Genomic DNA, 16213 nt, shown 5'->3' on the forward strand with positions numbered 1-16213 from the left:
TCGACTTTTTAAAGACTGAAACATATTATAATATATCGTAATAAATCCTCGAAATGCCCACTTTTCAGAATATTGGGGGGGCATGTTGTGTCATTGTTTACAGTTTTTTTTATGTGTACAGTCAGATGTTTAGCAAATTTTTTTGTCACTAGACAGTCAGTCTTTGAGCTGACTCTGAATTTCGGCTATTTAGGTTTTTTTAAGGGAAATATCTCTCAACTAGTACTTAATTTGTCTTATTGGTCAACATCTGCCGACTGGGCTACCGACTATCGACTATGTCTGAAATTAGCCTTTTAGAGAAATTTTTTTCTTCAACACCCCCTAATTTTAACAAACAAATTTGAAGGCTCCCGATTAAAAATGTCTGCCCAGTAAAACACTCGAGCTTGGCCTAACTAGAAATATGTGTATTTGTTGAATAAATAGTTGGATTTTTTGTTGTTTTGGTGTATTTTAATTATTTAGGGGCAGTTTCCTGGGCAGGGCTTATCCTAGTCCCAGACTAAAATGCATGTTTGAGCTGCCTTAAAGGCGGGGTGCATGATTTTTGAAAAACAATTTGGAAAAGGGTCGACTACCAAAACACACTTGTAGCCAATCAGCACTAAGGGGCATGTCTAACCGACAATAGGTGTGTTCGACTTCATGCGGCGCCGCAAGAACCGACAGCCGGATGACGTCGAAGTACAGCGAGAGCGAGACAAAATCAGACTTCGTATTGATTTCTCTAATGTTCTCGCGGTACTTTGACATCATCCGGCTGTCGGTGCTTACGTCGCCGCATAAAGTCGAACAAGCCTATTGTTGCCTATGTGTGTGGCAGGTCTATAAAAAGAAGGTTCCGATTCTATCGGGGTGGGGCGTGTTTGTTTAGGTGATGTCAAAAATCAGCATTGGCTTTCAGAGATCATGCACTCCGCCTTTAATGTAAAAACATCTTGCACTGACATATTTTAACATATCAATGCCATTGATTTTTCTCAAGATGCACACCAGTATTGTTTTTTGTTTGGTATGTTTGTAAAAACTACCTAAATGTCCTAAAATAGGACAATGGCCTAGTCCTGTATAAATTAATCCCTGTCCAGGAAACCCCTTAAAGTCATTTTGATGCCCCCTTGGAAGTTAATTGAGGCCCATGGATCCCTGGTTGGGAAACACTGGTTTTATTTTGCTTGACAGATTACTTGGTCTCTTAGCAGCTAGAGCAGCATACTTAATACATTTACCAAAGCTCTTGGAGAAAACCTGTCCAAATACTAAGAAAGTAACTGCCTATTAGAATCTTTATTCAAAGCGGCACAGATCCAAGTCAAATGTGATAGACCACAAACATGGGGATAAAAATCCTAGATTTAACCGTTTTGTTCCATAGTGTGTGGTGTGCCATGATGTGTCAAAGACAGCACACCACACACGAACAGATTTTCAACCAGAGGCTTTTACTGTGAACACAGGAAATCTCACAAAATCTCACAAGACTTCAGAATAAGCATGGCGGACGATATGCAGAAAGAAATTTTACTGATAGTGTTTGGAATGATTTTCACAGAAAATTCAAGGGAAAAACGAAAAGGGTTTGGGTGAAGTCGTGGATACAGCGGGAACATGGTCTGTACAGGTTCACTTTACATCAACTTCACTTTGTGCTGCACCATGACTGCGTCAGTCTTCCATCATCTCGCTTTCTAATTGGATATTGTTTCGTTTCACGTGATAATCTCAAGAGTGTGCGCACGTTTGTCCTTGGGGTTCCCCCCACACATTAGGATTTCTGATTGTAAATATTAAAGGGACATTCCAATTTTTTTGAAAATATGCTCATTTTCCAGCTCTCCTAGAGTTAAACATTTAATTCTTACCATTTTGGAATCCATTCAGCTGATCTCTGGGTCTGGCGCTTCCACTTTTAGCATAGCTTAGCATAATTCATTGAATCTGATTAGACCATTAGCATCATGCTAAAAAAATAACCAAAGTGTTTCGATATTTTTCCAATTTAAAACTTGACTGTTCTGTAGTTACTTTGTGTACTAAGACTGACGGAAAATTAAAAGTTGTTATTTTCTAGGCAGATATGGACTATACTCTCATTCTGGCGTAATAATCAAGGACTTTGCTGCTGTAACACATTTCTGGGTTATAATTACCCAAATAATCATTTTAACCCAGAAATGTGTTCTGTCCAATAGTTACCCAGTCCTGGGTTAAAAACAACCCAATATTTTTTAGAGTGCAGCATAAATTGCCATCCTTAGCTTCATTTGGTGAGAATGGAAAATAGTCTGGGAACAGTGGACAGTTAAGCTCCTAAGGATGCAATAGGCACTCTTACAAAAGGTGATGATATGAAATGATGAAGAAATTTTATGTAGAGTATTATAAGCTGAAAAACATGCATCAATTGTATATGGACAGTGCTTTGTAAATGAATAAACCTGAGATGAGATTTTAACTTCTCTATTCTAAAGGAAAAATGTAATGTAAAATCTGTGGGCCTAAACTCATCTGCCGAATACACTCTAAAAATGGCTGGGTTATTTTCATGTCGGGTAAATATATTGGACAAAACAAATTTACCCAATGCTGGGTGTTCTGTCCACTATTTACCCATTATGGGTAAAAAATTAACCCAGCCATTTTTAGTGTAATAAAGTATTATTCTGGCGATTTATATGAATTACTTTATTCATTTTAGCTATTCCTTCAAGTAAAAAAAAAATATTTCACATGGTTTCACCTAGTAGTGACATTCAGGAGTTACTAGACTCATAGCAGGAGAGTATATTGAAGTTTCAGTTTAAAGAAATGATATCCTTGCCCTAAAACAGTAAACACTAATTCTGTTCTGTTTCAGATAGCTATCAGATGGGAACTACTGAACCAAGAATGTTAATGAAATATACACAAGATCAACTATCAAAACGAAGACCCTCCGCATGGTGTTGTTGTTTTTAATGTGGTTGGTGGTATTTCATTTTTGAGGTAGGTCACATTATATCTGGTATATGTTACAAAAAATCTTCCTTGCAATGCTTCAGAAATGTTCCTTGAAAAATCGATTACTTTGCTTATTTTGTTAAGAGTACATTGTGACCGAAGCAAAGCACAGTGTCCAAAACCTGAGAGATAAGTTCATAAACCGCAGTCTGCAATGAATAGTCTAGTCTGTTCACAAGATTCATCAACTGTGTGAAATGTTTCATAGAACATAATGGTCAAAATATGGCCCCAAGCTATCACTGGGGCAGTACCCTTTAAAAATTATCCCAATATGTACCATTTAGGTACAGATATGGTAACACTATGTACTTTTGGGGTAGCAATATGAACCTTTGAGGTACTAATATAAACTTTTAAGGTGGATAGGTATGCTTTTAAAAATGGGTACCACCCTAATGAGTGCTAGGCAAGGCAATGAAAGGCATGTTTATTCATAGTACATTTCATACACAGATGTAATTAATTTAAAGAAAGAAATTATATCTAAGAGAAAAAATAAGAGAGATTTAAAATCACAATACAAATAAAAATACATAAGAAATTTAAAATGTGTTTATTTAAAATAAAACAGAAATAAAAATGACTGGATAAAAGTGCAATAAGTGTAAAGCAGCACAGTGCACATCTGATCTCTTCTGGAAGCTGATTCCAGCGACGGGTGGTTTAATAGCTAAATGCTGACTTGCCTTGTTTTGAGAAAACCCTTGGTATTTCTACTGACTTGATCCTAATGATCTCAGTAATCCGTTTATATTCAGTTAGCATGTCTGCAGTGTGTTTAGGTCCTAAGCCATGGAGTGATTTATAAACTATTATACCACGGGTCTGTTGAATGCTGTATTCTGATTGGCTGAGAAATGTTCCGTGAGTATGCATTAATTTCTGATAACCGCACACCTAACTTGTCAAATGTCTTAAAAATAGGCACCAGAGAAATGTTTGTGGTAACCGTGGTATAAGAGGAATACTTGACTCCGGTCCTTTGTATTATTTGAAAATAATGCACATTATTTTCTTATAATTCAATGGCCCGTCATCAATTATTCCTTACGTAATTGTCTTTCAGTAACATTATAATAGATTTGAAAGTATTGTGTTAAAGACAGTTCTAAATATAAATGTTATAATTTATAAATTATAAACATAAGCCAAAACAAACTTCTTGCCTCCAAAAAGTCACAGCGTCCCTGTAGAAATTACTACTTAGAGAATAATGGATAAATATATAGAGTGTCAATTCTTCTAAACCTGTCAGTGTTGTGTGTGTGTGTGTGTGTGTGTGTGTGTGTGTGTGTGTGTGTAAATTCTGCTTATTATTTGTCTTATCACTTGACCATTTATATAATTCACGAGAACAGCTTGTTAAGGGTGCATGAGTGTCCTTCACAGTTTAGTGAGGTATTTATGGAAAGCAGCACAGGGTAAATGCTTTACAGCAACTATAAGCATTTGTTTGTTGGTAGCGTGAGCATGTATTAATTGCTGAAAACGCTTTAACGGCTCACTGCTTAGCACTTAACGTTTACTCAGCGGAAGTAACAGTCAGACCTTGAATAGTATATGTCTCATTCACAGGACACTATGGAAATTCTTAACCATGCATCATTTATTTTATTTCCATGATGGGGTGAAAGGTATAATTTTGGAAATGTTTCAGCAAAAGCAAAAATAATAAAAACACCTTTCTGCTGGAAAAAAAATTAAAATGTTCAGAAAAGTTTACATATAGATTTTTGGGTAACACTTTACAATAAGGTTCATTAGTTAACATGAACTAATAATGAACTGCACTTATACAGGATTTATTCATCTTTGTTAATGTTAATTTCAACAATTACTAATACTTTATTAAAATCTTGTTAACATTAGTTAATGCACTGTGAACTAACATGAACAAACAATGAACAGATTTATTTCTTTTAACTAACATTAACAAAGATGAATAAATGCTAATAAATGTATTGCTTATGGTTTATTCATGTTAGTTAATACATTAACTAATGTTCACTAATAAATCTTATTGTAAAGTGTTACCGATTTTTTTACCTATATGTAAACAAGGAGATGGATAACAAAAATAAAACAAAGAAAAAAATATTTAAAAAATCAAACTAAATTAAGGTTCTGTATATTTTATGTTCAAAAACAAAATAAATATGTACAAAAAAAAGTAGTGTGTTGACAAAATCCAATAAACAAAGTATCAATGCTTTAAAAGAAAATGAGAAAGTAGCTATAAAGTTATGCATGGACATATACGTCAGCACAATGTGTTTGTATACAGTAGAGTAATGTTACATATTTGTAAATATAATAAAAAGACATTAATGCAGGCTTTAATACATATGGAATACACACATTTTAATTTAACAAAAAAGCAGAGATTTTAAATGACCCTGAATAATTTTATGTTCCTTTTGAACATAAACCTTTGAATTTTCAAGAACCAAAGCCACATCATCATTTTACTAATATACGAAGCCATAATAATAAAAAATCTAAAGAACATACCACTGGATGTACAACATACACAGCATATAGTGCAAAATATTACCATTCATTATTATGCCTGTGATTATGGATTGTTAAGCACTATGTAGGATATAGATATATGGTCTTTTAATTACATATCTGTCTAATAAATTACGCAATTGGAATAAAGGAGATTGCCATGTACAAATATCAAAAGTTGCTTTAAGAATCAAAATTGCTGCGTATTAGTCAACTGTTGACTCCCAGATGACACTGACCTTTGAGATGACTCCCTGAATCTTCTCTTAAATGGCATGCTGCTCTTCTGCCTGTCTTTCACGTATTCCTGATAATTCCTTGTCAACAATGTGTACAAGAAAGGATTGATACAGCTGTTACTATATGCCAAACAAGTCACAACAAAGTTGACATACACCACTGTACTGTTGGACAGCCCACCAAGCCCAAAATAATAAATACTGAGTAACTGCCACAACCAGAAGGGTAAAAAGCATGCCCAATAGGTAAGAACTATGCCAAGTATCATATATAACACCTTTTGCTTGGGACATTTATTCATTTCCGTGGATGAGAATGCAGAAGTTTGAGATACCCAATAGGTTTTGGCTAACTTCAGATAGAGGTAACCGATGATGAATCCAGGTGCCAGGATGCAGGTGTTGAACAGGACAGTCAAATACACCTTGTACGCCGTAATCTGCCAGGTCGGGTGGCACATGCGTTTCTCCACGCCGTTATGATCCTTGTCTCTCTTGAGGTCGATCATGATCATGGTCGGCAGAGCCAATATGAAAGACACGAGCCACACCAGACAGGTGACCGCGCGTCTGTAGCGCCTGGAGCGACCGAAAGTGTCCAGAGGTTTCACCACAGCCAGATATCTCTCCGTGCTCATGATGGTCAGGATAAAGATGCTGGCGTGCATGGTGAGGAAATCCAGACTGAATAAAACACGACAGCCGATGTTGCCGAAGTACCAGTCCTTCATAAAATACGTGCAGACCACGAAAGGTATGGTGGAGAGGTACAGGAGATCTGCGAGTGCCAAGTTCACAATGTAGACGTACATCGATCCCGTTACCCGGACTGAGATGTTCATGATGACAAGAGTGTAAACGTTTCCGATAACGCCGATTAAACACATGACAGTCAAAACTGTACCGAGTATGGATGTGATTAATGTGTCGAAAGAGGAGAGGGGCGCATCGGAAAGTCCTGGTGTTGGTGCTGATATGTTGGCAAAGGCGGATATATTCACCTGATTCTCCAGTCCTACTTCAAGTGGATGAATTGTCCCCATTTCAAAACCCCTTCAGCAGTGAAAAGATTCCATTTCGTGATAAACTAATTCTTTAAAAGTATCAGATGGGACCGCGTATCTCCAAAAAAAGTAACAGACGCACTTAAAACTTATGTTTTAGCAGTTATCTATAGCCTAAAGAAATGCGTAAAATACATAGAACGCATTTATCTCTGTACCGCGTCTTCACCATCTTCGCGTAAAACTTACAAATACTTAATGGAGTCCAGTAGGGGTAATACTGTCATTGTCCCACATCAGCTGTCATGTGGAGGGTGGGATTAATAGAGCGGACTCTGGTCTAGTGCGTCCTTCACCAAATTTAGAACAACTAAGCAATTCAACACTCAGTGCGCAAAAGCCTTTGGATGCGCACTGGGCATCTGGGTATCTAAACGAATGCGTCAATTGTTTAAAGAATCAGCAACATGTTATATGTTTACACGTTCAGTATACAATGTTGCACTGCTTCTTATTAAAGTCAAATTCAATAAAAGGGAGAATTATGACAGGGCACAACCTTGATCAAGATATTTTGCGGTATTACATTGTTTAAACTAATACTAGTAATTACAATTTAATTTATTAATACTTAAAAGTTGTGTTTTATTGTTCACTTGGCACATCTACTGTCTGTAAAAAAGGGTGCTAAATAGTAAAGCTCGTAATCATAACACCACTTACAATAAGATTCTACACTAGTGCTACCAGTGGTGACTTCTCTTCTGAGGGGCACAAATTCAAAATATGCGTTCGTAGTATCATGTATGTTGCTCTGCATGACAAAATATGTGATCCTTGCGTCATGTGAACCATGTGCATCATGCTTCTTGTCAAAATACGTGCCAGCTGCAGATGCTATGAAAGAATTTAAAGCGTCATGAAACACTAACCAACACTTTTTTAAACAAAGTAAGTTGTGTTGCACATCATAGAAGACAATCTAAATATTCGTTAATTTTAACATTAGGAGAAAAATAGTTAATTTTTAGCTTTTTTGTGATATTTTTGTCTTCCGGGTTTTAACTCCATATTGTGTAAACGTCACGGGCTGTGACGTGGCAAATTACCGTAATACATCATTACCGTCAGTGTCACATTATTATTTATAAGATAGCGTGTTCTTATCCAATGCGGAGATGTTTTGATTTTGTGTGTGCGTGCGTGAATGTGCTTCATGCTGCCAGGTCAGCCAGGGGAGGGGTGTCTGGGGCTCAGGATAATCGCACATGGATACGGTTATGAAGTAAATGTGTAAAATATTACATTTGTGTAATTATTTCTGTAATACTGCTAATCTTAGTAAATCTTATCTTATATCAGTTGCCCCGCCCGCTCATCACCATTCTTCTCACAGCGTCCACGCAGCATGGCGGCCGATGACTTCTTTTTTGAGGGCGCTTGATGCGAAGTTCGTCACAACGTGTATGTAGTGTGGTTCCCTATTTCAAAATGTGTGTTCTGCGCATCGAGAGATCCTGTGTGCGTACGTGTTTTGTCAAAATAAGTGCCTGCTGCAGATGCATCTAGTGTTTATGAAAAAAGAGATGCTCGCGTTTGCCAGATATTCGTATAATCTCATGCGTAATCAGAGTTTACTGTTAAGGGAGTGTCTTGTGTGTATTTTGTGAACTTGACATCTCTTTTATCATAAACGATTTTGATGCGTGTGCAGCAGGCACTTATTTTGACAAAACACGTGATGCAAACAGGATCTCTCGACACGCAAAACACATATTTTGGAAAAAAAAAACTCACTCGACACTCCGAACACTTATTTTGAATTAGTGCCCTTCGGACAAGCCGAGCCGCCACTGCTTAAAGGAATAGTCTATCAATTTTTCATATTAAACTTATTACCTTAACTAAGAAGAGTTGATACATCCCTCTATCATTTTAGTGCGTGCACGTAAGCGCTGGGGCGCCCTGCGACACTTTGATAGCATTAAGATTAGCCCCATTCATTCAATGGTACCACTCAGAGATAAAGTAAGAAGTGACCAAACACATCAACGTTTTTCCTATTTAAGACGAGTAGTTATACGAGCAAGTTTGGTGGCACAAAATAAAACGTAGCGCTTTTCTAAGCGGATTTAAAAGAGGAACTATATTGTATGGCGGAATAGCACTGTTGGGAGTACTTCGACTCGGCGCAGTAACACCCTCCCTCTCCCATTATGAGAGGGAGTAGGATAGCGGATTTTTCAGGCGAGTCGAAGTACAGTTTTGTACCTTTATTTCTGACAGTGTATGATCTTATCAATATTTTACATAATTAATTGATAAGAAAACCTTTATAAATCATAAGACTTTCTTTATATTTAAAATATATAAATCTTAATTAATTTGCCTATATCTTATCAATTTAACTAAGGAGTAAACAACTTGCAGTGAATCAGATTTATTAATTGATCAATATAAGACTAACTTTAAGAACGGCAGAGTGAAATGAACTATGGTAGTACCAGGAGAAAGTGAAACCTATTGGCTTTGACTCTCATTTAAATGTCTTAAAGTCTCTCAGGAACAGCTTGACACCATCAGTGTTGAGTGATTGCTGAATGAAGAGCTGTAATTTCTGTCCAATTACCATTTTTCCTGGAGGGCTGACCACATGAGTTCATGTTCAAAATGATATCAGCAGAAAACAGATCAGTCATATGATACAGAAAATAATCAGCAGTCAACATCTGCGCACTTCGGATCTCATGCTTGGGTAAAATGGCTGTCATCGAGGCTCAGAAATATGATGGTGCATGATTACATCCATCTATTCACATCTTGTTTTCCAATATGTGTGCTGTTTACACGTTTTCAGTAAGTGCATGTGGAATGGAAATATGACTGACATATTTTTCCGGCGAAACAGAAATACGGCTTTGTGCGGGGTTGAAAGAAGCTTTAATGTACCGTAAAAGCTTGGGATCTTTTCAAATGCAGAACATTTCATTAGGCAACAAACTCTCTGCTCTTTGAGTCCATTTGGGCTGGTGTTTCACCACTTTTCCAGTACTAACAGTATTTCAAAGAAACCATCCTGAGAGCCTGTCTTCAATTGAAACAGAAGCATATGTTAAAGATAAAAGACATGGGGCTGCTTAAATGGAGGAGGTGAGAGTTACGAAATTTCTAATCTCAGAAGAAAGCAAAATGCATTATGCAACTGCAAGCTGTGCTTTCATCCAGAATAACACATTTGTTTATCACCATGCATCTTTTTTTTGTTGTAAATGCTTAGTTTATTTAGTCCTGTACTGTATTGATTAGATTGCAGTGGCTGACATATTCTCCATAATTCACCTTCTATGTCCTTCATAGCGCTGGCACCGTGACAACAGCAGGGAGGGATTCATCCTTGCATGCGTCTGTACAAAAGTCATCTTAATCCTACTGATGCCAACTAGCAGACGAAAAATAAACAAAAAACCAACCAAAATTAAGAAATGAAATCAAACTATTTGGATTAGGATATTATATGATACTTTTTGCTGAAACTATGTTAAAGAAAAACAAACAAACGAGTCCCTGTCTCATTTTCAGCTGTCACTTAGCTGAAACCCTCACAGGCATTTACCCAAACACACAAGGTTGACTGCCTGAGATTTTCCATACCACCAAGCAGTACAGAGATAAACACAAATCTGTTTTTCATGCAATAACTAAGTTATTATTCTAATTCATCCACAAGGTGAAGGGAAGCAAATGTACACCTATGAATTAGATTCATGAATAACAGTGTTTAAATTCAATTCTGCTGGTCGATTAGGTGTGAAAGAAAGTGTATAACACAAGCTTTATTAATAAAGACGGCATGTGAAGCCAAAATACAGCAACGATTTCACCAGGCATTATACTACTGGACATTCATAAGCCCATGTCTTTAAAGGAAAACACCACAGTTTTTCAATATTTTACTATGTTCTTACCTCAACTTAGACAAATTAATACATTCCTGTTTTTTTCAATGCATGCACTTTTAATCTTTGTACAGCGCCTCGTGAATGTATTAGCATTTAGCCTAGCCCCATTCATTCCTTAGGATCCAAACAGGGATGAATTAAGAAGCCACCAAACACTTCCATGTTTTCCCTATTTAAAGACTGTTACATGAGTAGTTACACGAGTAAATATGGTGGCACACAATAAAACTTTCGTTTGGATCCTAAGGAATGAATGGAGCTAGGCTAAATGCTAACAATTTCAAGAAGCGCTGTACAAAGATTAAAAGTGCATGATTTGAAAAAAGATAGGTATCTATTAATTCCTCGAAGTTGAGGTAAGAACATAGTAAAATATTGAAAAACTGTGGTGTTTTCCTTTAATATTACCCTTCCTGAAGAAGTTACTTGCAGATGTTGTCAATAGAAGAAGTTGTTTTTAAGTGAAATCTGAGCTCAACAGAATGTATGGTACAGTTTTTGTCTGGTTGGTTGGAAGTATGTTGTTTAATTTTAGCATGATTTTAGATCTGTCTTTCCCTTTTAGGTAGATAGAACATTGCATGCATTGCAAAGGCCTACTGGTGCGACTTCCATATAGAGACTTTTCCTTATAGTTGTGATACTATTTTATGCAATCGTATGAATGTTTTATGAAGTAGTAGTCATATGTAATTGTGAATTTTGCACTTGGCTATTTGTGGTTATTGCATTTAGACCTCACAAGACATCCAAAACTGCAATATTATCAAGTGAAATATTATCAAGTGATTTTCATCCTGGGTGAGACGAAAAGCAAAACACTCTTAACACACTAGATATAATGAGGAAGAATGTAGAAGCCAATCCAAAATAAACAAATAAGTCACAAGACGAACAAAATCTGTCAAAAATGGATATAATTTCATAATTTCAACAGACCTGTTTCCTTCATTTAACACACACAGTGTTTCTTGGTTATCGTCGATTTTTCCATTTTAGTAATCTAATAAAAGTTCACATTGAGCAAAAAAAAAAATGTGTCAGAAAGCTGCTTAACCAAATCTGCTTCAGCTGGAGAATGAATCTGTGAATGATCAAGTTACAATGAAGCGTTCCTAATGTATACACTAAAAAAAAGGAACAAACCACGTTGTTGGGTTAAACTAATCCAAAAAATGTTTGTGACTGCAATCCATCATTTTGCATTGCATCAGCATTGGTTAAAATCAGTGGTTTTCAAACTGGGGGCCGCGAGATGGTGCCAGGGGGCCCCCAGTTTTATGACATTTTATGAAATACATGAATTTATCATGAATTCTGTGAAATTAAACATAAAAGAATAAGGCTACTAACCAAAAGCACGACTTTTTCATATAATTTAATGGTTTTTTTTTTATTAAAATTTTGAGTTTTAGAACAGTTTTTTGTCACAAATTTTCTTTGGGGGGCCGTGAAGGAATGCACCGTACACAAGGGGGGCTGCACGCTGAAAAAGTTTGTGAACCACTGGGTTAAATTACATCCCAACTGGCTGGCTTAATCCCTTTTTGACCTAACGCTAGGGTGCAAAAAGTGTGCCTTGCAAGTTGTCTTGTAAATAAGCATTTTTATCAGACACTTATGTTTAGTTTTACTTTAATGGCAATGAAAATTTTATCAGTCATCAATTGATATTACAACCTAACTAGTAATTGTATTTAGCTGCTGACCTAAAATCAGCATATATAATCTCTAGGGCTAATTTTAAATCTGTATTTTGGATAAACCGGCATTTCTGAATGACCTGAGGGTGGGATTATGCAGATTTAAAGTGAAAGTATTTGATGAACATATAATACATGCTGAAAGCATTGGGTCAATATCATTATCTCAGGTGGCTTTTGCATCTGAGCTCTACATATAAACACATAGCCTTTGTATCTCATTTGTCCTGTAACCTTTCTCATTATGAACATCTGATTGGTCCATCGGATGAGACGTAAAAGCGAGGTCCTGACTCTCCGTGGTCGTTAAAAATCCCAGGATGTCCACTATATAAATGTAAAAAATTATTATCTGGCTTTCTTTAATGATAGTTTTTCATGCCAGATGGCAATGTTTGGTTGGCAAACTCAAAAAACTTGGCTTGTCGTTCTAATTTTAGATGACACAACACGTTTATTGCGGTAGTATGTTAAGCTCCTCTAGAACGTTCTTACCTTTATTCGCCCTCTCCTTGGAAACATAAGCATCAAAAGTCTTTGATGATTTATGATATTTCAAAAGGCAAATACTTTTAATTCTAAGGGTTTGCAGTGTATAATATATGAAATTACACTTCTCTAAGTTTTCTAGCAGTCTCATTCCTGCATGAGCAGTTAATAAAGAGTGATAAAATGTCTCTTAAAAATCATTCCTGGCTGAAAACAAGGTTATATTTCTTCTTTAATATTTGACTTTTTAACGGATTAAATTGAAGCTCTATGCTTATCACAGAATGACCAAAATTCCCGCATAAGATTTTTTTAATAATCGATCTGATTAAATACGGAACTAAAGAGTTTTTGTTTTTTAATATCTGTAGTGTTTGTCTGGGCCAACAGCTTTCATGAACACTTGTTTGTTACACAACATTTTGAAAGTTGGGAAATGTAGCGAGGATGTTTTCGGTATAATAGGATCTTGTGCAGCTGTTAGTGGAACATTACAGCCTTAAAATTGTCCACGATTTCTTATGCAACATTATGGTTTTATTTGTAATTTTACACAGAATAAAACTCGGTACAATTTTTGTGGGTTTTATCAGTAAGTTAAACATAAATGAAGACAAAGCAAACCATTGTGTGAATTAACAGGTCAAAACATACAATAAAGCTATTCTAAACTTAATGTACTTCAACATTAAACCTATACTTAATTTAATTCAAAAAGTTGTGTATACACACAATAATTATAAAAAGCCCCATGTTTCATTTAATATTGGTGTACAACCGGCCCTGAAGATATACACAAGGCACGGTTTACAACACATTCCCATGTTTTCTTCATATCTTACCTATCAAAACTGGTTAGTGTTCCTAAAAAGTCAAAAGGTTAGATTGTTATGGAGACCATTCGGTAAACTCTCTTCTGCCAAGCAAAATCTCTGGATTATATCAGGCTGACAGGTTCAGCTTCAGTCCACATTCATATCATTACTGCTCGAGCAGGAGTCACTTATATTTATAGTCAATGTCCTTATAAGTAACATTACTTTTACTAATGCTCAGTTGGGGATACAAACTAACCCTATTAAACTCACATATGGGTGATTATGTAATCGCAGGTGCATTCTGTGTCCGAAGTCATTATTATTTATCTTTAATTATTTTAATAATTTGGCACTAACAATATATTTGTCATAAAAGTGTCGTATATGGCTGAAAATCATGATTTCCTGTTGTTTCATACGCAACTATCAACACTGCTACTATATAACCATTTAAAAAAAGCTGAACAAAAATAACAACCGTGGACACCAAATATACCTGCAATTATATAATCACCCATAACTCATGATGTACTGTTAGTGCTGTACACAGAGATGAATAATACCTCAAATCTTTGTAAAAAAATGACTTTTAACTAAACTTTGTGATTTTTGCCAGCTAGATTATATTAAATGGTCAGTCTTATAAAATGTAGCTTATTAGTCCAAAAAAAAAAGGAAAACTATAATACTTCCAACTGGCTTCCAACATTCATTTTATAGAAAAACTTAAAAGATGTAGCTGCCAACTATTGGTGCCCGCCAAAAATGCCAAGGTCGTGTGAATTTATAAAGTGTTTCTCAAGTTATTACTGCGTGAGAATCACGGCACCACTGTCAGTGTGGCACCGCTCTGACGTCTGGTCCTTTTCTCTGCGGATATCACATTAAAAATGCTTAAAAGGAAACCTGTTTTTAGGGAGGGTAGGGAAGACCTCCAAGGACATTTGGATGTTTTTCATGGTTTAAGTCATCTACTCGTTTAAATTTTCCAGACATTTTTAATAATGGAAAACACACAGCTAATCTTAGCTGAGACGGTTCATTTATTGTTACATTCCTTATATTTTACTACACGGAGTGTTCATTTGCAGAATAAGTAATATTTAATTTTTATATATTTTTTTAAATTATATATAAAGATTTGTTATTAATTCTACAAAGAAGTTAAATATAAAAATAAATTTGTATTAATATTAAATCTCACTGGAATATTACATAAAAGCATCATCTTGTGTAGATACTGGATTTAGATTTACTACTGTAAAAAAAGTCCTCCCCATAGGACCAATTTACATCAGTTTATACACTCACCTAAAGGATTATTAGGAACACTATACTAATACCGTTTTGGTCCCCCTTTCGCTTTCAGAACTGCATTAATTCTATGTGGCATTGTATTTTAACAAGGTGCTGAAAGCATTCTTTAGAAATGTTGGCCCATATTGATAGGAAAGCATCTTGCAGTTGATGGAGATTTGTGGGATGCACATCCAGGGCACGAAGCTCCCGTTCCACCACATCCCAAAGATGCTCTATTGGGTTGAGATCTGGTGACTGTGGGGGCCATTTTAGTACAGTGAACTCAATGTCATTTTGAAACCAATTTGAAATGATTCAAGCTTTTTGACATGGTGGAAGTAGCCATCAGAGGATGGGTACATGGTGCTCATAAAGGGATGGACATGGTCAGAAACAATGTTCAGGTAGGCAGTGGCATTTAAACAATTCCCAATTGGCAATAAGGGACCTAAAGTATGCCAAAAAACATCCCCCACACCATTACACCACCACCAGCAGCCTGCACAGTGGTAACAAGGCATGACGGATCCATGTTCTCATTCTGTTTACGAAAATTCTGACTCTACCATCTGAATGTCTCAACAGAAATCGAGACTCATCAGACCAGGCAATATTTTTCCAGTCTTCAACTGTCCAATTTTGGTGAGCTTGTGCAAATTGTAGCCTCTTTTTCCTATTTGTAGTGTAGATGAGTGGTACCCGGTGGGGTCTTCTGCTGTTGTAGCCCATCCGCCTCAAGGTTGTGCGTGTTGTGGCTTTACACATGCTTTGCTGCATACCTCTGTTGTAACGAGTGGTTATTTCAGTCAAAGTTGCTCTTCTATCAGCTTAAATCAGTCGGCCCATTCTCCTCTGACCTCTAGCATCAACAAGGCATTTTCACCCACAGGACTGCCGCACACTGGATACATTTTCCCTTTTCACACCATTCGTGGTAAACCCTAGAAATGGTTTTGCGTGAAAATCCCAGTAACTGAGCAGATTGTGAAATTCTCAGACCGGCCCGTCTGGCACCAACAACCATGCCACGCTCAAAATTGCTTAAATCACCTTTCTTTCCCATTCTGACATTCAGTTTGGAGTTCAGGAGATTGTCTTGATCAGGCCCACACCCCTAAATGCATTGAAGCAACTGCCATGTGATTGGTTGATTAGATAATTGCATTAATGAGAAATCGAACAGGT

General features: G+C 36.4%; 1 protein-coding gene across 1 annotated transcript; it reads right to left on the reverse strand.

The window, feature by feature from the left end:
* Positions 1–4159: 4159 nt before the first annotated feature.
* uts2r5 (urotensin-2 receptor 5) lies at positions 4160–6997 on the reverse strand. The gene has a single exon (XM_065276574.2). The coding sequence runs from the start codon at positions 6797–6799 to the stop codon at positions 5708–5710; it is 1092 nt and encodes a 363-aa protein (XP_065132646.1). The 5' UTR covers positions 6800–6997; the 3' UTR covers positions 4160–5707.
* Between the last annotated feature and the right edge of the window lie 9216 nt (positions 6998–16213).

The sequence above is a fragment of the Paramisgurnus dabryanus genome, chromosome 3, assembly GCF_030506205.2.
Source record: "Paramisgurnus dabryanus chromosome 3, PD_genome_1.1, whole genome shotgun sequence".
In the NCBI taxonomy this organism is placed as follows: domain Eukaryota; kingdom Metazoa; phylum Chordata; class Actinopteri; order Cypriniformes; family Cobitidae; genus Paramisgurnus; species Paramisgurnus dabryanus.

Excerpts from the sequence above, each read along its gene's own strand:
- uts2r5 (XM_065276574.2), bottom strand. The coding sequence starts at position 6,799 with ATGGGGACAATTCATCCACTTGAAGTAGGACTGGAGAATCAGGTGAAT.